We start from the raw sequence: 24,167 nt of genomic DNA, 5'->3' as shown, positions 1-24,167 counted from the left end.
AGCGGCCGGGTGATTCGAGCCTCAGCCTGCGACGCGTTGAGAGGAACGAACGGGTCTTGATGCTCTTCCAAAGTTGATGCTCTTTGTAAGAACCTGTCCGTCCCTCAGCGATGCTCGAAATGTGCCGAAGCCCGATTACCTCAAACCGTTTGGCGCTGGCTGGCGAGCTCTCTCTGGCTCTCTCTACACGAACGCGCAGGTCTGCGCGGCACAGCAGGTTTGGCCACGCTCTCAGCTCGCGTGTCCTCCGCTCTCCTGGACTTCTCCCCCCGACTGTGTTCTCCAGGCTTTAGGCTTTCACTCGGCTCCCTGACCTCTCCAGACTGACCCTCCACTGACTCCAGACTTTACCGACTGACTGCGCTCCGCTTGGCCTTTTATAGGGCCCGAGAGATGAGATCTGACCTCCACTCTCCGACCTTCGACCCCCACAGGCCCCGCCCCTTTCTCTCTTTTTATCCGAATTCCGAGGCGAAGCTTCCACAGTGCGGACGTGCGCGAGATCACCAAACTTGCGCGGAGAGCGGACGTGCGCGAGATCACCAAACCTGCACGGAGAGCAAACCCCCGCGTGTGCCTGCAGCAATGCCGTTCGATGCGGACTCGCCGCGGCTGGTGCAAAGATGGCGTCGCTTCGGGGATGAAGGTGAGGCGATGTTATTCGGGTTGGTCTATTGGGGGAGATGTGGTTTAGGAGATGGTGGGCAGATGTCGTTGTTATGAAGGCGGTGTGAAGAGGGTGGTTGGTGGTTGACGTGTTGGTTGGTGGGTGGCGTGGAGAAGGTGGTTGGCGTGGTTGTTGGTCCAAAATAACGATAGTAAAGAAAAACAGCTAACTCAAAGATCACAGCCCGGGTGACACGAATGATTCCCATTAAACAACGGTGGGGAAATCTAACTGAACATGGACTTATCGGCATAACTGAACTCAGGACCTATATGGTGTTCTGCGAATTTCCACAGCCGTAACAATATAATCAGCTTGTTGTCACTTACATTCGTTCATGGAGGCAAGGGCTTCCAGTAAGTGAGATGACCAATGTTCTCAAGCAATGCCATCGTTGCTACAATCAATCATGTGAATCTAATATCCTAAAGTGAGCGAATAATTTTTCAAATTTTTTGTTAAAACAAAAATATCAAAGTACGTGCTGAACAAAAATCTAATAGGCACTTGACCATCATCATTTATTTGACCTCAACCATTTCCTCAGATTCACTTGGAGATCAGTTTAATTCATCCCAACCGCTACAGAAAAATAAACTTAACAACATCCCAACAGAAGATCATGCCATGCGTGCATGAGGAAGATAATGTAAGCTGCAGTTGAAAGAATTGACATTTCAGATGAAGGAAAAAAAGTGCTTTAATTGAACATGGAGATTAAATCACCAAACGATCCCTCCTCAAAAGCCTCAATGACAATGGGTGAAAGGGAATAAAAATTCAGAGGTTGTAATTAAATGAGAGTGCATTACGGGGGGGGGGGGGCAGCAAGTGCAAATCTACCCAAGGAACGAAAGTGTGACCCATTTGATCTCTTATCAGTTCTGTTGTGGAGTTGAGCTTCAATTTGGGTCTCACCAATAGATTCGAAGAACTAGTAAATCAAGAGGAAGAGGAAAAGGGATCAAGTACAAGATGGACATGTGTCTGGAGTCCCAGTACATGTGGTCTAGCTGAAAAGTAGAAACACAGTACTGCATTTATAAATGAGAACTGCGAGTAGTGTTGATCAGCTTCCTGCCAGGTCAGGATTTTTGGTGCAGTTGATGCAGCTTCAGGTGCATTTTGACTTAGAGTACGTTCTATCGTACGTTTAAAGTTTTGCATCGATCGGTGAAGTGGTTTCAAAGAATTTTAATTTTTTTAATTCAATTCAATCTAATATGGCTGCCAAACCAAATGGCTGATGACATCATCTAAGCATACATTAACCCCCCCCCCCACCAAAAATCATCTTTCAATCCCTTACCTTTCGCTTTCATCAGCAACCTTTTCTGCATCTTCAAGCTTGTGCACGGCTGAAGAAAGACGCTCTTGGGTTCGCTCCAGCTCTGCATCAATCAATTGAATTCGTCTGTTCAAGGAGGCAACATCTGCTTCGGCCTGCATTCGCGCAGAAAGGGGGGGGGGGACTTGTATAACTTAAAACAATCTTCAATCAACATGCCTCTGATGGAAGTTTGGACAACTCATCAAAAGTGACACCATACACTTAACAAGCAACATGATAGCAGCAAATTGTGATTATTCTGTGTCGCTGAATATTTTGTCCAACGTTAAAAAGCAGAGCAAAAATTAAAACAGAATTGCATTTGATCTTCTTTGGCACTATACACAAGGATAGGTTGTAAATATATCAGTGTATGTATTGAGAACCTACCATTCAATTCAATACAAATAGCACAGGTAATGAAGTTACAAGGTGCAGCACGGAATAGCGATCGAGAGGGCTGCACACAGCAAGCCTGGGATGCCCTGCCAGGAGCCACGTGGGAACGGACAGCCAATGTGCTTGTCTGATTTTCAAAATAAATAATAATTTTTTTAAAGCACATCGAGGCATTTTGGGGTAAAAGTTAGAAACAAAGCTTTTTAACCTAATTTGAACATGCTGAAAACAAAAAAAATTTGTTACGAAGCTGAATTAAAGTATTTAACAGCTTAATTTCCAATTTAAGTTGACTGATTAAAAATGATACAGATGTCATGTTTTTCATGAATAATTGCAGGAAAACCACATCCAGTATTGCAATTTATTTTTATACCAACAGATTAACTGCCCTATGGACGATCTTGTTCCAAGCATGCAACACGTTCTTCTGACGCATACCTTTATTTGGGCGGTGTACAAGCAACGGACGGCTCTGTATATGGGGGAGAAAAAAAACCCCAAATTGTGTGCATGAAGCAAAACCATAGCAACTGCTTAGAATTCAAAACACCTGACTGCACTGGGAAATATAGGGACAGGAATACTGTACAGACTGGAAATAGTGGAGATTTCGAATACCCTCCCCCACCTGAAGGGGGTGCTACACAATACACATTCACATAGAAAATTTGCATCCCTCCCACCTCCCCTCCCCCCAAGACAAGTGGCAAAGATAAAAAAAAAAACACCCCTATACATTAATTGGGGTCATGCTGATCCGATGCAGCAAGTCTGGATGTGATCAGCCCAGAACAGTAGGAGCAGCGGCGCGCCAAACAAACACACAAACATCGGTCCGTGAATTATCGTAACGATAAATCCAACAACTTGTTCAATTTATTTATAATATGCATGATGGCAAATATATATATATATATATATATTTTAGGCTAAGCTTTGCAATAAACATTACTTTAAGTTTGTGAATAAAATAAAGGATCCTTTTCTTAAACTAGAAACATACGTTCCGAGCTGGATGGGGGAGGGGGGGTGTGGGGGTACGGACTCAGACGAAACTTGGTGGACGTATTTGGTACATGACAAGAACAAGCTGATACCATTTTGGTTCAGGTCCGGATGCAGGTCCGGCCTATCAGTGGGATACAAAATGTAAACTGTTCAGCCTGGCGGAGGGATGTGCTCCACTGAGTGCCATTCCAGTTAAGCCAGTGTTGCTTTCAAAACGAGTGGTGTATTTCCAGCTGGAATTTTGTCCTCTGGCACAACCAAATCCACCATTAAGCCGACATGCGCGCTGAAACAGCTATGTCGTTAAATTAATAAGGCAACCGCATTGTGGCCGTTTATCCAAATATGCACAATTTCACCTCATCTGTGTTTGCGTCGTTTAAGCTTGGCATCATGGAAGTTAATCCTCCAGTGGTCTCACATCACAGTTCGTGACACCAGGTACATGATGTAAAAATAAATCAATAAAACCATACATTTTGACAAACACATGGCAAAAGGGAATACTTCACGGATCAAACAGTAGAAAATGTAATATTAAATCCTTCTGGAAACCAAACGCATCAATGACACACCCTGAACGTTTCATGTTGGGATGAAAACTTTATAGTATTGTTACGGGCTGGCAGGATAACCTCCACACCAAGAAGTACACACACTGACCTCTGAGCTGCCTCATCTGGATTTGAATCTCTGCCCAGCTCTCATCTGTAATCCTGGTGTCTCACAGGCAGAGTGATTCATCAGTGTGTGCACCATCCTTTGGATGGACAATCTGGACATTTCATCTGCCAGCATTAGTTGGTAGACATCAATTATCCCATTGTGTCATTCGTGAAAAGTCCGGGAGCAATCGCTGGTACCCTGGCCAAGTTCCAAATTTCTGCTGCAACAACCTGGGGGGGGGCACTGCATCAGCAGCACAACTTTGCCCCCAGTAAATGATACTACCTGCGGCCATAAGGAGAAGGGGGAGGATAAGGAAACAAGAAGTATTTTGCATTGGATGGTGGGGACGTCAGTTCTTAGAATCAAGGTGTTGACCTCCTTGTGTGTTTGTGTTTTAAATTTATTTTTGCCTGCAATAGGTACTGCATGCTGTTTGGGTGAAGTTGCCTGCTGTGGCCCAGCTGATTGAATGGGTCCAGGGTCATTTTGTCAGATTAAGGATGGATTGTCATGTGTCCCACATATGTGGAACCGGCAGAGGCCCAGTCAAGGGTCACGACATGCCTTCCAGCCAAATGCTGGGAGAACACCGAGGGTTCTGACCACCTTGGGGAGAGAGAGCTTCCCTCCATGGTCATCAATCAATGCTGTGCCAACACAGGCACCGGTCCTTCATTGGCAGACGGCCATCACGATGTTCCTGGAAAAGCCCCGAGGACAGGAACTTGCTACAGCATGGAGGGTGCTATAAAACAGCTCACCCTCCCGCTGTGTCATCACGTGTATTCCTACTCATCGTCTCCAGGCCCACTTTGCTGATGCCCTCCCTCACCTGCACCCTACGGGCCTTTTTTTTTTCTTTTACACAGCCACAAGACACTACCTTTGGCCCTGTTTATAGTAAATCGTCATCCTGGACTTCCTTTCCTCTTGTGTTGTCTCCATTAAAGTGCTTACTCATTCCCCAAAGAACTGAGCGCATGTCCGTTTCTGCCATTCTCCCCATGCAAACCGTTTCAGCTCCAAAAAGTATTGAAACTTCAGATGTTTTGATCCCAGGAGAGGAATGAGAAGGAAGATAACTTTGAGTGTTTAGTCGTGCTCATTAAATGGCAAAGCACCAACATCCGCTTGAGGTACCTCGTGCTAAATTTGAACTCGAGCCGGCCATCTTCGAGGCCAATAACCTCGGTCTGTCCGATTCCCATCCATGGTCACTTGCGGTTTGGGGTTGGGTGTTCCACTTCCTACTTTTCCCAAAAATGAAAGCAAGTGTGGCACTTTTCTTGGAAGTTGTGAAAAATTACAAAACATGTTAAAAGTTTTTTTTTTTTAAATACCAACCATAAACTTTAAACTTACCTTTCTTGGAAAAGCACACGTACAGCTATTTCATCAGCGTCTTGAACCAAGTCATTGAAAAAGATTTTCAATACCAAGGAAACTATTACTGAAGCATAAATGTTGGGAGATTGAGGAGGCGAGTTATCGCTGACACCACGACTTGGGCCAAGCTTCCCCAGGCTAACCCCACAAGAGGAGGAGGAGGAGGAGAAGGAGGAGCAGGAGGAGATTCTGAAACCGCCGTGCATACAGGAATACCACGAATAAGATGAGAGCCCAAGAGGATGAGGAATGAAAAATTAGCATTCAGGTACAGTCAGATCCATGCCCACTTCACTAAGACGATGCAAATCGAAAACAAAAAAAACCAATAAATAAAGTTGGTGGTCAAAACAAAAAAAAGAAAAAGTATAATTACACTTCAGATGTTTCAATGAGCAGAAAATTCACTTCAACTAAGAGTTATGTGGAACAGGATAACATGTCAAACATGACAAATATGATTGTTGGGATCTTCAAAATAAGTAAATAAATAAAATAAAATAAACAAACACAGATACAATTAATTCAAGTCAACATTCACAGCTAAGAAACGACGATGTGAACTGCATACAAGACACGTGCAAGTTCGGTCCATCAAGGACAATTCCAACTGCGGTGCGTTCTTCACTCGACGATTCACTCGCCCCCGCCTTACCGGAACTCGCTCAACCCGGGCACTCCCAACTGATGCTACCAAACATGGTCAAGCTGCAGCTGCAAACCTCCCTTCCGCCAGCTCGTCACAGCATGGCGCAAAGCCAATGTGCCCAGGCCAATGATGCAGATACCAGCAAATGCTTGAATAGAATAAAAACAACAAAACAAAAGATAGCTTCGATTGGAGGTTTATACTATCCCTTGTAGGTTTATACCAGCCTCACAGGCATAATGGTTCGAGAGCATCCGCTCCAAGTCTGGGAGTTCAGTGTTTTGAACCACGGCCAAGTGGTACCAAAGACTTTTAAAATGGTACATGCTGCTTCGTTGCTCGACACTTAGGATTGAAAAGGATCGAGCATGGACAAACAACCATCGGTTGGTGATAATAGCCCAAAATTGGATAGGCCCAATGGCCTACTTCTGCATCGAAGTTCCTTGAAAGAGAACTATGATTATTATTAACCAAGAAAAAGATAGGGGGGAGGAAGGGGGCAGCAGGAAAACCCACAAGAGTTGGCTCACCATATCAGCAGTAACATGGTTGGCAGCTTGGGATAAAAAAAAAAACAAAAACTAATCTTATCATGACAGTCGGCTCGTTTGTATGGAAATCACAACAATAGCATCACACCATCACAATCAAACAAGTCATCAACAAATCCCACAACTCAAAAAAATAAATAAACTAGAGGGGGAGCACTCGGTAGAGTGCAAAACCTCCGCCACCAATACTGCAAGGTCACTCAAGTGAATCTGATATCCTATTCATTCAATTTGACGTCAACAGTGCTCACAGAGTTATAGTTTGCAACTTTCCCTTTTACATACTCAATTAATTCGTCATAACTAGATTCCTTGAGACAGAAATTGATTTTACGTGGGTATATCCACCTGAAGTTCCAAAATCAGCCGCAATTATAATTTTGGCATGTTTTTTGTTGGAAATCACTTATAACATGTAGAAATGCCAAAATTAAAAATAAAAAAATTGAAATTTTGTTGAAAAAAAAAAGTTGCAAAAATTTTTTTTTTGGGGGGGGGGGTTGGAAATCACTGAAAACATATAGAAATGCAAAAAAAAATTTCAAATATTTTTTCAAAATGGCCGCCATAGCGGTCATATTGGATTTTGGACCAAGTCCAAAGTCTAATGTCATGATCCTTGGACCATACCTAATCCCCCCACCAAGTTTCGTCAAAATCCGTCAAGGAGTTTTTCCGTAATACTGTTCACAAACAAACAAACAAACAAACAGAAAGGGGTGAAAACAGTAACCTCCGATCTTCGATGGCGGAGGTTAATAAACCAAGCATACGAGCACACAATGCCGACTGCTGGCTTGGTGCCAAATCCACCCAAACGTAAAAAGCTCGGAGGGCAACAAGTTCTCACAGACGCCGAGCACACGCTGCACAGCCAACATCGACATTCCGTATTCTTCAGAGTAGCACTCAGAACACCAATGCAAACAAAGAACACATGGCCACATTCCTCACACGTACACAAGCAAATGTCTGACGACATCAACACCAAAAGCTTCCATGTGAAACACACACTCGCTGCACTTTCCATTTTCCACAGCTTCAGGAGAAAAAAAAAAAATGCTTTCCCTTATGCAAAGATCTCCCGGACAAAAGGGCCGATCAACCTCAAGCTAGTTATAGTAGCGGCCTGCTGGACTTTTGAACCATTAATCAAGCATGCAAATAAAAGATGAATGAAGGATTTAATAAAATAAAATTAATAAAATTATTCCTCCAAAGTTGTTTGTTTGTATGTACACGTTGTGCTGAAAGTCAACTACGAAAGTTTGAGCAGCGCAAAGGAACCGCCACAAAGGTGAGCAGCAAATGCACAAGCCAAATGGTGGAATGAATAAGAAAGGCTCACTCACATAAAATGTTCAATTGCACCAACACCCCTTTCGAATAATTTATAAAATCCTTCAGACACGTCTGCACTTGCAAGGATGGCCTACTCAAAGACAAAAACAAAATAAACTAGAGGGGGAGCACTCGGTGGAGTGCAAAACCTCCGCCGCCAATACTGCTAGGTCACTCAAGTGAACCTGATATCCTATTCATTCAATTTGACGTCAACAGTGCTCACAGAGTTATAGTTTGCAACTTTCCCTTTTACATACTCAATTCATTCGAGATAACTGGATTCCTCGAGACAGAAATTGATTTTACGTGGGTATATCCACCTGAAGTTCCAAAATAATCCGCAATTATAATTTTGGCATGTTTTTTTTTTTGTTGGAAATCACTTATAACATGTAGAAATGCAAAAAAAAAAAATTGAAATTTTGTTGAAAAAAAATTTGCAAAATATTTCTTTTCTCTAACAATTTTTTTTGGGAGGGGGGGGGTTGGAAATCACTTAAAACATGTAGAAATGCAAAAAAAAAAAAAAAAAAAATCGAAATTTTGTTGAAAAAAAAGTTGCAAAATTTTTTTCTCTAACAATTTGTTTTTTTGTTTTTTTTCAACTATTTTTTCAAATTGGCCACCATAGTGGCCATATTGGATTTTCGACCAAGTCCAAAATCTAATGGCATGATCCTTGGACCAGACCAACCCCCCCCCCCCCAAAAAGTTTTGTCGAAATCCGTCTAGTTTTTCTGTAATACTGTTCACAAACAAACAAACAAACAGAAAGGGGTGAAAACAGTAACCTCCATCCATCTTCGATGGCGGAGGTTAATGAGAACAATGTGCCCTTTAAAACCACCAAACAGCTCTTGCAGAACGTTAGCAACAACAAACTACATCCACTCATTTGGAAACCAAAGGCTCCATGCAGATATATGCATGTGCTCAAAGAGAGAGACAGACAACGGAGCTCTCGATTCCAAACTTGCATAACGCAACGCCAGCATATCGAACCACCTTTGCCATCACTGCCTCAGAGTGGTTGCCAAGCATTCATCTTGCTCAACAGCTACCACACGCAAATCGCATGACAGTGCATCAGATGCGGGCAGTGTGGCGATACGTGTCATTTAGCAGAGTTTACAGGATGGTGCGGAGGGAGTGGACTCATCTTTAAGCAACATCGACCTGGGATCGACTCCAGACCCCACAATGAAACTGCTCACATCCTGGTACGTTGCTGGCGGGACGTTTCATCAATGAATGCGACGTCCTTTCGAGGAACTTTAAGCTGGGTGTCCGACCTGCAAGCATTCACTCGAGAACACAAAATATCCCGAGACGGCGCTTCAAAAAAGTAGGTCATGTGACTATCTTGGCCGAATCCAAATTTCGGGCCCAACATTATGGGAATTTTAAAAATTACAATTCATATTAATTAATGCACATGATAAACATCATGACCCACCACACCACGCACAAACAAAAACCTTTCAGGCATGGCTCACAAATGCAACTTTTAAAGGTTATTTCTTACTAACCAGGGGTCAGAGTTCACTCTTGAAGTTACAAAATTGTTTAGAAATTATCAATAAACACTTGAAATGAGGTGAGGAAGCTCTGCCAATTGACTCATCTGGACCAGCCAATGATAATTTGGTCAACCGAAGGAAGGCGGCCTCCCTTCACATGGTCCATACTGTACCATACAATGCAATTGGACACAATTTGCCGTGCAGTACACTTTTCAATGTCTGCTCTGGATTTGATCTTTGGTTTAATCACCGCTTCTTCCAGGGCCTTATGTGGGTCGCCAATTGTTAATTCTTGCATACAATGCTGGGTTAACTGCCGATGAAATAATAAACCGGAGAGTTCCTGGAACACCTTACCCCACACAGTTTTAAGAAAAAGGACATGGAAAGGGTCTTTTAAACTCTTGTTTTGCGGTTGAGCACGATCTATGTTTCCTCGACACCGCAAGTTTGTCAAAAGCTCAAACATTCCCCCCCCCCACACCAAGAACACGAACACAAAATCTGACAAGTCGAGATGGCGAGATGTTTTGTCGAAATACAACTAAACTGGACGTTTTTGGAAATGCCAACAAGGTGATTTGTGTTCAAGTGTGGTCTCCAGTGGTCAAGCGTACAATTCAACTCAGGTTTACCCAGCATTGCGCGGGAAGAGAAACGGGAATAAGTAACAATTTGTAGCGAATCACAAATCGATCGATTGATTGCCTGATTGGAGCCATTTCAATTTCCGCATGCATCCGTCCCCGAGTACGTCTGAATACAAACGGCTTTGAATTTTGAATGTGGACAGGCTTTCCATTTCGCATTTTTATTTTGATCTTCCTCTTTGTGTGTTGTTGCACATCATTCACAATTCAGCATCTAAAAAGCCTGTGATAAATATCCCATGAACAATGTCACCCTCCTAATTTTTTTTTTCAAAAGCGGATGCGGAGGGCTTTGCAGGGATGGGACAGGTGGGCGCTTTCTACTTTTATACAAGCCCAAACTGGAATCATCTCAATCCACCATTTTAAACCATTCACCATACCCCTCCCCCCTCTCTCCTTGCCCCTTTATCGGTCCAGAGCTCTTCTGCCCCCCTCCCCCACCCCACAGGTGAAACTATACGCTGCCTTGCTATGTAATAGTGGGAATTAATTTACTGATGCAATAGCGTTTTAACGGTAATAGCAAATGAGAGAGACAGAGAGACAGACACACAGATTTTACTTTTATTGGTGTAGATTGAAATAAAATAAAGATTTTAAAGACTGTAGAAAAAAAAAAATGGAAATTTACCCCCATTGATGCAGCATCTTTTACACCACCCGATTTAACATGTTAAAGTTGTTCTTCGTGTGTTTGTGTCCTTTCTGACGTCCCTAGAAACAGTCTGCCAAATAGGTAGACTAAAAACAAAAAATCATCTCACTCCTCCCTGTAACTGTATGATCAGGATGAGATTCCACAAAATTTTCCACATTCAGGGCCAAAGTACTGCTAAACTGCAGGTTCGTGTTCCAATTAATGTTCAAAAATATATGAATCAAAAATAGCCCCGTAGGGAACTGACGGTTATTTTCCCAACAGGCGGGGGTGAAAATGAGGGATTGAGGGAAGGGGTCATGCCCCCCCCCCCTTTCCCTGAAGTGGTATGGTTATGGAGAGAACAACTTAAGTTAACGGAATGGTTCTTATGTTTCATGAAGAGTTTAGTCTGCATCTGACTTCCAGTTTCAGAGAAGATTTTAAAATAAATTACCTGAATTTGAGGCCAAACGCCCCTTTTCAGGGGCAGATCAGGATGGGGAGCACAACCCCATGAGACCTTACTGTCCTGATGCATCGTACCAAATTTGATCCATAATCAGTCAGGTAGTTTTTGAGATGTTGTGTTAGTGAAATGTTAATGGGCGTATACTGGGACCCACTGAACTTATTTCGGAGAAATAACCGAATAATATAATTATATGGAAATGAATGCAATTCCTCGATCAAAGACCAGCATCTGCAGACAAACAGACCAACCGACACAGAAAGTGAACTAATTGCTTAACCTCGCTTTTCGCTTCGCGTACGTGTGGGGAAAGGATAAAATCCTTAATGCGATTTCATTTGATAACAGACAATGCTGAAGTAACAGATTACCATCAAATCAAACTTCGAGAAGAAATGTCAAATCACACAAATCACAAAACGACCACTTCAGAGATTCCAATTTGTCCTTCGAGCACCATGTTAAAATCCTCATCTTAACCAACAGATATGCCTGGTGTTGGCTTAATGGTTAAGGTGGCTGGCTTAAGATCTTAGGGTCTTGAGTTGAGGCCCCTGTTGTGCCAATAAATAACACCAGGTGGGTTGACTCAACCTGTCATCTTTCTGAGGTTGGCAAAATGAGTACCAACATACTAGGAACAGGAGGCACTACATCAGCAACACTGCCATACCCCCAGAGCAGCCAGTCACAGGGTGTGTGTACGTGTGCGTGCGCACCCATAGCTCCAAAACCATGAAACTTGCATGCATACGAAGGTAATTCCAAGGTAGTGACATTTGGGCAAATTTAAGTACCCCCTTTGAAGATAATTAATTCTTCCCCTTATTCAATTATCATATATCAAGGCATCACCCTTGGTCAGCCTTCTCACCCTCGCTGGGGTCTTCACTCGCCTTTTTTTGGCCTGCCAAGCAATGCCTTGGAAAAGGCCACAACAGTTTCTTACTGATAAAGCGCTCAAATGTTTTTGGGTATTTTTCCCCCACTTTCATCATTGAATGCCTGATGTTCATACCTACAAATCACTGTATACTTCGCTTTTGTAAGTGTTAGTTTTCAAATGAGGAGCTGAGAGCGATTTCATGCATTATAAACACACGATGGGATTTTCCACGATATACTCTCACTGATTAAAGTATATAATTGAAATACAACTAGTTTTGAAGATCGGAACCATGGACCAAATAACTGTTTAAATCTGGAGCGAAATCTGAAAATGTTCAGAAAGTGGCGATGTTCATTTGTTTTTTTTGTGGGTATGTCCCATTACCAATCAGCATGCTATTGCTTGCCAAGGCAGCCGTTCCTTATCAACCATTTCATTGGAGTGCTTGCTTGAGTGCATAAACAACTTGGTGGGCGTCCTGCAGACGATAGCAGTATTACGCACATAGTTTGTGTCCCAATCTGGAGGTCAGTTTGCTCTATGCACGAAGAGGTCCGCAGACAGCACACACGGACATGGTAGAAATGAGTGTAGCTTTGGATTTGTAAAGGGACTCTTCACGGGGGTGTGTGTGTATGGGCGTGCCTGCATGCTTGGACCGAACTTGCACCCATGCGCATGGTGCATTGTCCCATAGTGAAGGTTTCAACTTTTAACCTCAGAAGCATCCTCCTTCATCCTTTGTTCTCGTGGCTGTTTCTAAAGCAATTGTTTTTTGTTTTTGAATGAATCAGGTGTGCTTTAGAAAGGTTATGTGGTTTCTCCTTGTGAGTTTCAAAGCTAAAAAAAACAAAAACAAAATAAAAATCGATAACACCTGATTTCTAAGCTAGTTGCCGCATTAACGTGTTATATAAACCAGAGCCAAATTTTTTATACCCGTCGCACAACCGTATTTTTTTTTTCTACCTGGCAAGTGTTTATGAAAAATAATGTTTATGGCTATCTCCTCGAAATGACTCCAATGCAACATTGGGTTTTTTTTATTTTATTTTAATTTGTTCATTGAAATTCCCCCAAAACAAGGGTGAAAAGTACTCAAGGTTTGTGGGTTGTGCACATACGTACTGCAGCCAGTAATCACACTGACTACAATCAGCCGATTACCCAAAAATTGTCGATATTGGCCAAGCACAAGTGTGTGTGTGTGTGTGTGTGTGTGTGTGTGTGTGTGTGTGTGTGTGTGTGTGTGTGTGTGTGTGTGTGTGTGTGTGTGTGTGTGTGTGTGTGTGTGTGTGTGTGTGTGTGTGTGCGTGTGTGTGTGTGTATGTATGTATATTATATATATATATATATATATATATATAGCGTCCCAAAAGTCACCTCGGGATTTAGAAATTAAATAACATGTCTGTTTTTTTTTTTTTAATAATTTATGATTATTTTTATACCAAACGAAAATTTACAAAATGGAGATAAATTTGCTTAATTTATGAAAAATGATGCAGCTTAGATGTCCTCTATTTTCGGTTTTGCAGACGGGCTCTTTCGACAGCATTTTCCATCACAGCGGACAATAACTCTGGCTGCAGCCCTCAAATTCCTGCATAGCTGTTGTCCTTGAGTTGCTGAATTGTATGGGGCTTATTGATGTGTACACGCTCCTTTAGGTAACCCCAAAGAAAATAATATGGAGGCGTCAAATCAGGAGAACGTGATGGCCAAGAAATTTCTGAATTTTGCGAAATTATTCGGTGTCCATGCTCTTTGGGTGAGAATAATTGATCGATGAAATTTAAAATAAAATTCCACGATTTTGTGTTTAGTTCAGTTGTGAATTTTTCCATGGGTAATTTCCAAATGTTAATCTAAATTCTGAAAAGAAAAGAAAAACAAATTATTAAAAAACAGATATGTTATTCAATTTCTAAATCCCAAGGTGACTTTTGGGACACCCTGCACGCACGCACGCACGCACGCACGCACGCACGCACGCACGCACGCACGCACGCACGCACGCACGCACGCACGCACGCACGCACGCACGCACGCACGCACGCACGCACGCACGCACGCACACACACACACACACACACACACACACTTGGTCGGAAAGCTAATAATCAATTTACTTGGAACAAAAATGTGGCTGTGTAATATTGAAGAAGCCGCTTTTAAAAGCCCTCTTTCTGGCATTGAAGAAGTAGGAATAGGAACTCAATGTAGAAGTTCAAATGGTAACATTAATCTATTCTACGGTTGCAAGAACCCTTTAGAAGTACACGGGAGCGGCACGCAAAAGGAAATATTGTACTATTTTGTGAATTACTACAAAAATATACGAGAGTGAAGTCGATGGCGAGTCACCACAAATCCTCACACTTTCCAACTGAAGCAAAGTTGAAAGATGGCAAGAAGTTCCAACAGGAATGACCCAAAATCATATTTCGAGTTGAAGAATTCCCCGTTTTGTCCCTTGCGACCACAAGTCTCCATTTCTGGGGGCATGAACCGAGAGTGAAATCCCCCCCCCAAAAAAAATCGTTACATCCCCCAGTGTTGATTGCATGTACGAAGTTTCATTACCTCCGCCACTGAAGGTGAAGGAGGTTATGTTTTCACTCCTTTCAATCTGTCTGTGTACAGGATATCTCAAAAAGTTGTGAACGGATCCGGATGAAAAATTGTGGACATGTTTGGTGTGTGACAAGGACGAACCGATTAGATTTTGATGAAGATCCAGATCCGGCTACGAGGATCAAGCGATTCTTCACCATTGAGAGACAGGGCCAAAAACAATATAGAGCACGATATCTCAAAAAGTTGTGGACGGATTCGGATGAAACTTGGACATGTTGGGAGTGTGACAAGGAAGATTTGATTCAATTTTGATAAAGATCCGAATCTGATAATTTTTCAGGGATTCTTTACCATTGAGATATCGTGCTATACCGATTCGGATAAAACTTGGTGGACACGTGCGTGTGGCAAGAATTGATTCGATTTTGGTGAAGATCCGAATCCGGATCTGAAGAGGAGAATTATTGAATTTTTAAAGCGATTCTTCACCATCGAGAGATAGGGTCAAAAACGATACAAGTACTGTATTGCACGATATTTCAAAAATGTATTTTGGGCGATATGTTCTCGTGGATCAGGCATTACATGGTGGAGGTATGTGCTCCACCAAGGTGCCCTTCTCGTTTAAAAACGTCTGTAGTTGACGTTTTGACCCCACCCCAGGGGGTGGGTCCAAAAATGATACCGCTCTTGCACATTCATGCCATGTGATGATCCATAACTACTAAGTTTGGTAAATGTCTGCCCAACCGATTCGGAGATAGCATGATGGATGGACAGACACTACAACATTCCCCCGTTTTTTTATTTTTTCAAAAAAGCATGGGGGATAATAAAAGTACACGGAAGGAGAACACAAACAAAGAGAGCAGCAAGGACAAGAACAATGTGCTATAAAAAAATTAATAAATTAATTGGTTCACGGGCGCCAGCAGTGACCACTATTTTTGTTGTGTCTGTGCGTCTGTCTGTCTGTTTGTGACTCTCTCCAGAGCATACCTCCGTGACGTTTGAGGCGATCTTGATGAAACTTGGACACAAGCAAGATATCATGGTCTAGTTTTTTTTTTTTTTGTATGAGGCGTCCCTCGTCCGCTTGAACTTATTATTCATTTTTATTCTCGATTTTTTTTCTCGCAATTTCATTTCCAAGCTGTGCATAATGCCCATAAGTACAACATGTTAAAAACAAATCCAATTTGATTTGGTCAATTTTGACGGAAGAGATAGATTTTTACGGTCAGGCTTCCTCTTTGATGGAAATTTCATGTTTTTTTTGTTTTTTTTGCTTTTTTCAATAATGCCCGCGAACCATCGTCGCCTCCCGGCTTGTTAAAATCCCTTTTTCACGAGTTTCACTTTATTCTACCTCCTCATTGACGTTCACAGATAGACGTGCAATGAGTTTGTGAAATACAACTTGCTGTGTGTGTCGATTAAACCCGTCGGCGAAGCGACGGATAGGAACCGCCTAGTGATAAGGAACGAAGTGCGCGCACACACGCACGCACACACGCACACACGCACGCACACACGCACACACACACGCACACACACACGCACACACGCACACATGCGCACGCACACACACGCACGCACGCACACACACACGCACACACGCACACATGCGCACGCACACGCACGCACGCACGCACACGCGCACACCACGAAGGGGTGACTCGTGGAGCTTGCGGGAATGGGTGCGGCGCATACCAACCTGGGTCCGGGCGGGACCATGAACCGCTAACAGCCGGGCTTTGTCCCCATCACTGCGGAGCCAATTCGTGCATCCGACTCGACGTTAAGCCAACGGACCAAGAAAATGGCCTCGCAAAGACGGTGCAAGAAATTCCGAAGCAAGGAAAAATTTAATACAAACAAATGTCGGAAAAAAATCGAGGGAATCTGACGAGGGTGAGGAGAGGAGGAGGGGGAGGGGGAGGAGGTAAAATTTGACTCGTTTTTTTATGGTGAAGGGAAGGGGAAAGCATGAAGGCCACAAGAGCCAGGCCGAGGCCAGTCACCTTCTCTCGGGCCTGCTGCTCCTCATCCAATTCCCTCTGCAATGTCTGCGCCCGCTCCTCGGCGTCGTCCGCCTGCTGCTGGAGCATCTTGATCTTCCTTTTTACCGAGTCGATGGAAGTCATGATGCTGGTGCTCTCTGGTCCCAACGCGTGTGAAGATGAAGAACGATCGGCTCTGAGGGGCCTGTCTCAGACCAAACCGAGGTGAAATAGCGAAGGACGACAAAAAAGGGACGCAACGATCGAATGGAACCACGTGTTAGCAAAGGGAGAGGAAAAAAAAAGATAAAATAATAATAATAATTGAGGAAATTCCTATCGAGCGGAGTCTATGTGAAGCACTCTGCGCCACCGCCCCAAAGTACGTCTTGAACGACCGACGTACCGGAAATGACGTTCGCATTTCCCCCTTCCCCTCCCCGCCCCCGATCGATGACGTCATTGTGAGATGAGACGATTTTTACATATTCAACATTATAAACGGCAAAACAATTGATTTAAAGCATTTCTTTCGACCCTTGATAATAAAATATATGATCAAGTGCCACAAGCTGTTTATTATGCATGAGGCGGTATTCACTTGCGTCGGATGCAGAGAAGGAAGCTTCGCCGTCAGATTCCCCCCCCCCCCAAGCGTCCGCTCACTTTAAAATGAAAAATGTAACCAAGACAACCGCTTTGATAAGTTTAATGCGTAACAACTTCGAATGACGAGTCTAGAAGGGGGTGCTGCATCGCGGAGCACGCTGCCCGTCGGGAGAGTCCGTCCCAGACTCCCCCCCCCCCCCCCAGCGTGACGTCGTTTTAATCCAGCGCTGATTGGATCTCTAATATATAAAGCTTTTTCCAACCACTGACTGATAATATAGATTGGTACCTTCCGGGTGACGTAGAAAGCTGTAATTTTGTGTGCCGATGGAAATCGAAGGCGATACACCAGGGGAAAATCACAACACCATTGGAAAGCATCCAAAAATGAAAATAAATAAATGAAAAAAATAAATAAATGAAAAATCGAACGCAGGTGAGCGAACCGAGACAATGGGGAAGCAAGGTAACTTTGTGTGCCGATGGACGTCGAAGCCGATACACCAGGAAAAATCACAACACCATTGGAAAGCATCCGTAAATGAAAATAAATAAATGATAAAAATAAATAGAAATAAATAAATGAAAAAAACAAGCAGTCATAGACTGGTACTTACGAAATCGTCAACTTGACTTCTGACCTTGTCTAATAAAAGCTGTCTCTCGAGAAGGTAGCGACGCAAACCAGAAGTTTCTACGATGATTCTGTTCCAAACCATCAAAAATCGTAACGTCGACCGAAGCAAAAATCTCCATTTCTCCCCACAATTATTTAACATTATTTTATCAAAGTCACAAAACCGTAATATTCGGCCATCCACCAACAATCTTTACATAATCCGACAGCTTAGCGAGTCAGGCATGCGACGATAACCTTTATTGGGATAAAAAATGACTTTTAAACACCATCTTTATCGAAAACACAGTCAGCGCGCACACAGAAAACCTTTACGTGACTCAACGACGCCTCTGCTCGAGCGCGCTGCACCGCGTGACGAGCCGTGACGCAATGAGTTAAATATTTTTTATACAATCTTAAAACGTCTCCAAAACATCCGATTTTTACCAGAATTTCGACATCGGAGTGTTAAGCGTCCTAAGCGGTCGCAAAACCCGAAGACAAAATTAAAATCAAAGTTAAAACGAACTCGTAACGTCGACCGAAGCAAAAATACTCCATTTCTCCACATGAATTTACGGAATTATGTTTGACCTCACTGTGACCTTGACCTTTGACCGATTTTGACCAAAATCTAATCAGCGCTAGCCATCACCCTCCTGAATCACGTGGTGTAATTTGACATTGGTAGCTTCTTCCGTTCTCGAGTTATCGTGCCTACAAACAAAACACACAAACACACACACAAACAAACAAACAAACACACAAACAAACAAACACACAGAGGACGGAAGTCATCAATATACTTACGAAATATAATAAATAGAAATAAATAAATGAAAAATCAAACGCAGGTGAGCGACCCGAGACAATGGGGAAGCACAATTCGAATGCAGATTCTGTAATGTGTAAGCATAACCCACTAGTATGAGAAAAAAGCATTGGAGATAGAGAGGAACAGAGACCTCAGGTAGGACTTGTCGGTGGCGATGTGCTCGTGTGATGGATTGTGTGATGGTAACTGGTGATGACGTGGCGTCATTTGGCCCGTCATACTTTTGCTGGGTTTTGAATACTTGTTTAATGTTGACCTGTGATCATTTCTCGTTCACCTTCTACAGGGTGATTTCAAATGAAAACTCGAGCATCACTCGGTAGGGCGCATACCTCCGTCAGCCTGAACAGTTTACGTTTTGCATCCCACTGATAGGCCAGATCTGAACCAAAAAAAGTCCGAGTCTTCAGGTCCTTGGTGCTTCCAGTCTTGCTCTACGGATGTGAGACTTGGACTCTGACCATGTAACTGAGACGGCGACTTAATTCCTTTGGTACCAGGTCCCTTTGGCGAATCGCTAGCGATCGCTTGTTGGACTTTGTGTCCAACGAGCAGTTGCTGAGAGAGACTCAAATGAGATTTGTTACCTGCATAGTCCGTGAGCATCAGCTCTGGCTGCATGGATATGTGGCTCGTTTTCCTGATGCTGATCCTGCTCAACAGATTCTCTCAGCGAGGGAGCCTCGTGAGTGGAGGAGGCCAACAGGCCGACCATGTGCCTCGTCGTTGCAGCAGGTTGATCAGCATCTTAAGGAGATGGGGATGGGCCAGGCATCTGCCTGGGAGATGGCCAGATGGAGGCCACTGGAGTACCGGCAGAAAGTGGATGCAGCGACGCACTGCTGCGGTGCATTGCCCCATTCCTGACCTGACCTGACCACGAAGACCAAGAATCCTCCAGAGAGCATCCCGATTCACTGAATCAAATGCTTTGCAGAGATCAACAAAGGCTGAAAGCAGCCACTGCTGAAACTCTTGTCTGCGTTTAGTGAGGACCCGAAGGTCAAGGATACAGTCAGTCGTTGACTTCTTTAGTGTAAAGCCTGACCGCTCTGGGAGCTGGTGCTCAAGAAGATGGTGGCGAACCCTATCAATAATTATCAGAGCAAAGACCTTGCCTGAGAACTCAAAGCAGCATAACCTCTCGGTAGTTGTTGCAGTCCTGGTGATCACCCTTCCCTTTCCAGAGAGGCATAACAAGGCCCCACTTCCTGTCAGTTGGGATGATGCGACACCAAGGAGTGACGAATCCTTCGTCTCATAAGACACTCGTTGACCGGTATTATCTCAATTATCATTGGAGTCAGCTTATTGGACGCAGCTTGAGTAACTCCTGGGGCATAGTAACCATCAGCGCAACCAGCCCAATAGGAGGTGTAACCACCCACCATGATCTCACCACTATCCGGTCTCCCAAACTCAGAGAGTGCTGCAATACCGATGTTCAAACGCTTGAGTTCAGATGATAACAGAGACAGGTGATCATCCTCTCTTAGGGATAGGACATTCCAGACACCCACCCAAAGGGACCGCCTCAGGTTAACCTAAGGAGACCGCTGTCTGGTGGATGGCACCTCAGCACCACCGCAAAACACACGACCGCAATCTGACCCTGGAAGATTATCCCATGGTTTTCCTCCTATCGTCAAAGAGTGGGGATCCCGAAGGCTTTGCCCCAATCCCATGAGCTGCCCTGTGGAGGGCAGCTGCACAGGAGGTACTCCCACGGAGTGGGTTTTGAAAGCCTTTATAGTCATTCCAAAACCTTTAAAAATGGTATATGTTTTTTCATGGCTTGGTGCCTAGCATTTAAAAGAACAGAACTAACACCCATCATTTGACACTACCAGCACAAACTTTGATGGGTCTATTGGCCTCGTCCTGCATCTAGTTTCATGTCAGGAAACATGTTTATTATTATAAATCACTACACTTTGAGTTTTGATTTTTCTTTGAGGCAGGGAAGTGCTCTCAGCCCACTCATGTTTATCATGGTGATGGAGTTGGTAAGCAGGAAGGTAACCATGAAGGGTAGTATAATGTCAGCAAGCTACAAGCCACAGCAACAGCAGCAAGTAGGCCACAGGAAGCGCTTCTTTGCTGTGAGGGGTTTCGTAGTCATAGTGTCGCAGGTTCGTTGGATGTCATACGCAGGTATAGACACGTGGAGTAGTGTTCATACAGAAGCCTTCAGCCGTTTATTCATCCCTAAAAAAGCTCCGTGAAAGCTCCAAAGAGCTCCGAAAAGCTCCGTGAAACTGTAAAGGAATGTTGATGTTTTCTGACAACAATACTTCAGAAATGCATTACAGTTCCACTATAAATCAAATACAATGAATCAAATGAACAGGACACAGACTTCAAATGACATCAAAATACGCTATGTAAATGGCACGAATGTACGTGACACGTACAAAATACATGAAAACACGTACAAAATACATTCCAATCTATCTTACCGCATGAAGTCTTACAATCAGCTACATAGAGAGATATACTGACCGCGTTAATCCTCCTTAGCGCTTGTATGTAGATAAAACGTAGAATGGGCCCGATCACACCGATGGCCTCGTGGCTCGATATGAATCTTGTAATGCTGTGCAAGCTTTTGGCTTCCCAGAGTGCATCTGCATCCATTTTGAGTTCCGTCCAGAACCTTCACTCCAAGCTCCACCCAGAACATCTGCTCAGAACATGAATGGTGTTGTAAATCTTTACGAACCCAACAAATGTCATGACTGACTTTACAGGTAGTATGGGGAGGATGAATCTATGGGGGAGGATGAATGCAGATGATTTGGCTGTTGTGGTGAAGAGTAGGTGAGAGATGCAGGAAGTACTGGGGGAGTGGAAGGACGCATTTGGGAATCATTGGCTGAAGATGAGTATGGAGAAGGCTGAGGTGATGTGGGTCGCGCAGGAGAGAAAAGAAATTAATATCAGATTAGAGGGGAAGGAGATCAGGCAGGGAAATAGGTTTGAGTATCTGGGAGGAACAGTGATTGGGGATGGTAAGTCCGAGGCAGAGGTGTGGAGGAGGATTCAGATGAGTATGAATGTATGGAGGAGGGTGGAGGGAATAATGGCAGATAGAAATATATCAAGGAAATTGAAAGGGAAGGTTCTGATGTCATGTGTCATGCCAGCCTACCTTTACGGTCTGAAAACGGTGGCACTGACAGAGAGACAACAACAGAGACTGCAGGTTTGCGAGAATACTTGGGTCAGGAGGATTGCGGGAGTGAAGAAGGTGGTTAGAAGGAGGATGGATGAACTGAGGGAGGGGATTGGTGTGCAGATGAGTTTTATGGGGAGTTTGTTGAAATGTCAGCTGAGATGGGCTGGACACTTGGTGCAAATGGGGGAAGAGAGAATGGCAAAGAGAGAGTATACATTAAGGGAACAAAGTAGGAGGAAAAGAGATAGACCGCAGTTGAGATGGGAGGATTGTATGAGGATGGATATCAGTAAGGTAGGGGTGGTTGGAGAGTGGAGAGAGGTGGCTGAAGACAGTGGGAAGTGGAGGAGTATTGTGGTCGAGGCAGGGCAGAATCTTGGTGCCATTGGACCTCACCCCTTATAAAGGGAAGAGGAGGAGAACAAAACAAAAAATACTAAAAAAGACTCATGTTTTACTTTCTGGAGAAAAATATAGCAGATACTTCATTGAATCACTTTCAACATGACTAGGTTGATAACCTCCACAGAAGTAGTCAGTTGGGTAGATTGTGAGGAACGTCAACTTCTGGACCCGGCTGGTTGCAATCCTGCTGCAGCAACAACTGAGCAGAAAAATTAATTACAAGCCAAATTACAGACATTCTCAAGCAAATGCAAGGTGTCACACCCCACTCCATCCACTCCGATCCTTGTAATAATGTTGTTTTCTCCATATGCAGGTTTCAGAAAGTGGATTGAAGTCCCTCCAAGACTCGAAGTATCCACCTCCGTTTGGGTGAAGGATCTCGATTCATGGACTAAGTTGTGAAGTTTTCTTGTTCTCAGAATTTTGTTCTGCAGGCTCTTTTCAGGATCGCCACAAAGCTCCAGAGTGCCTCCAACTGTCGTTTGTTTTGTGGTGATGTTTCTGGGGATGGTTTGTAGGTTCTTCTTTATCATTCCCATTGCTCCAATTATCGCTGGTACAATTTAGGCACTCTTCAGCTTCCAAAATCTTTTGACTTCATTTTTGAGATCCTGGTATTCGGTCATTTTCTTGATTTTTGCATTGTTTAGGCCAAAATCGCTGGGCATGGCACCTCAATTAGCAATGCCTTCATTTCCTTTTTGTATCTGAGCACTATGTCCAGTCGCAGTGATTTGCTTTCTGTGTTCACACTCAAAGGGATCATCAGGTTGTGCGTGAGCATTATGTCCTCGTTTTCAACGATCGCTTTTGGTTTGTGTTTCCATAAGTTTTCTGGGACTGGGATATTGTAATATTTGTGGATGTGCCAGTCGATTGCTCAGCATAACTTGTTGTGCCTTTGTGTGTACAGCTGTTTAGACACGAGTTTTTTTTACATCCCAATAGAAGGTGACTCATGTTTTCTGTTTATACCTTGCAAAATATACACTCTTCCAATTGGCTCAGTGCTGCCATCTTTTTAAAGCCATTGGTATAGTGTCCTTGGTCTTGGGCATTTACTCTGATTCTTTCTCCATACCAGTTGAGCTGACCTCTTCATAACCAATCCATTAAGCCTTCTTTGTCTTTTTTCCCCCCTGCATTTCATCATTATCCCAGTTGTCGGTGTATATCTGTTGAGATTTGTCCTTATATTTTTCTTTTGTCTATTTTGCAATTGAAGGAGCTGTATTTATTGCTGTTTAGGTTTTGTGTGTGACTTCGTTTACTCACAACTGTTTTTGGAATTTTCTTGCAAGTTTGGATACCTTTTCTGATACCTGTCGTCATGTTTGGATACCTGTCGTCATGTTTGCACACAAATTGGGTTCAGTTGTCTGTCAAACCTGTATTGGAATACTGGTACTGCCAGTTGGTTTATGGCTTTGATTTTGTTTCTCAGGGTGACATATGTTTTCAGGATCAGCCTCGTTCTTTGCAAGTATTCTTTGGAAATTGGTTCGCACATTTGTTTGTGACATATTTGGTAGCCCTCTTCTACTCCGAGGTATTTGTATGATACTTCATTTTCAAGCTCCTGTATTATATCTCAATCCATTTATGTATTGTCCATTTTTGTTGGTCCACCTTGTACAAATGTGCACTTTGCACACTTATTTAGGCCATATTCCATTTGAATGTTGTCAGAGTACTGCTTCACTCATTTTAGTTACTCTGGAAGTTTTTTGTCGTTCGGTGCAGAGTTTTAAA

At 43.4% G+C, this 24,167-nt stretch overlaps 1 protein-coding gene and 1 long non-coding RNA gene across 4 annotated transcripts in view; both read right to left on the bottom strand.

The window, feature by feature from the left end:
* Positions 1 to 17,167, bottom strand: part of LOC147021275 (uncharacterized) — a 63,545-nt gene extending 46,378 nt beyond the window's left edge. For both annotated transcript variants that reach the window (XM_085891099.1, XM_085891100.1), the window contains exons 1-2: positions 16,788 to 17,167; positions 1,977 to 2,110 (exon numbers count right to left, since the gene is read on the bottom strand). In XM_085891099.1, the coding sequence (XP_085747225.1) occupies positions 1,977 to 2,110; positions 16,788 to 16,910 (257 nt within the window). In that variant the 5' untranslated portion in view covers positions 16,911 to 17,167. The remainder of the gene's footprint in view (positions 1 to 1,976; positions 2,111 to 16,787) is intronic.
* Positions 17,168 to 17,594: 427 nt separating this feature from the next.
* The window catches only part of LOC147021274 (uncharacterized), a 45,892-nt gene continuing 39,319 nt past the window's right edge, over positions 17,595 to 24,167 (bottom strand). For both annotated transcript variants that reach the window (XR_015060736.1, XR_015060737.1), the window contains 2 exons: positions 21,332 to 21,512; positions 17,595 to 18,080 (listed from right to left, as the gene is read on the bottom strand). This is a non-coding gene — a long non-coding RNA (uncharacterized LOC147021274). The remainder of the gene's footprint in view (positions 18,081 to 21,331; positions 21,513 to 24,167) is intronic.

This window comes from Eptatretus burgeri, chromosome 8, assembly GCF_056783735.1.
Source record: "Eptatretus burgeri isolate ZD-2024b chromosome 8, Ebu_testis_v1, whole genome shotgun sequence".
NCBI lineage: Eukaryota > Metazoa > Chordata > Myxini > Myxiniformes > Myxinidae > Eptatretus > Eptatretus burgeri.
The sequence above is the reverse complement of the archived record's forward strand: the minus strand, read 5'-3'. Positions and strand labels throughout refer to the sequence as shown.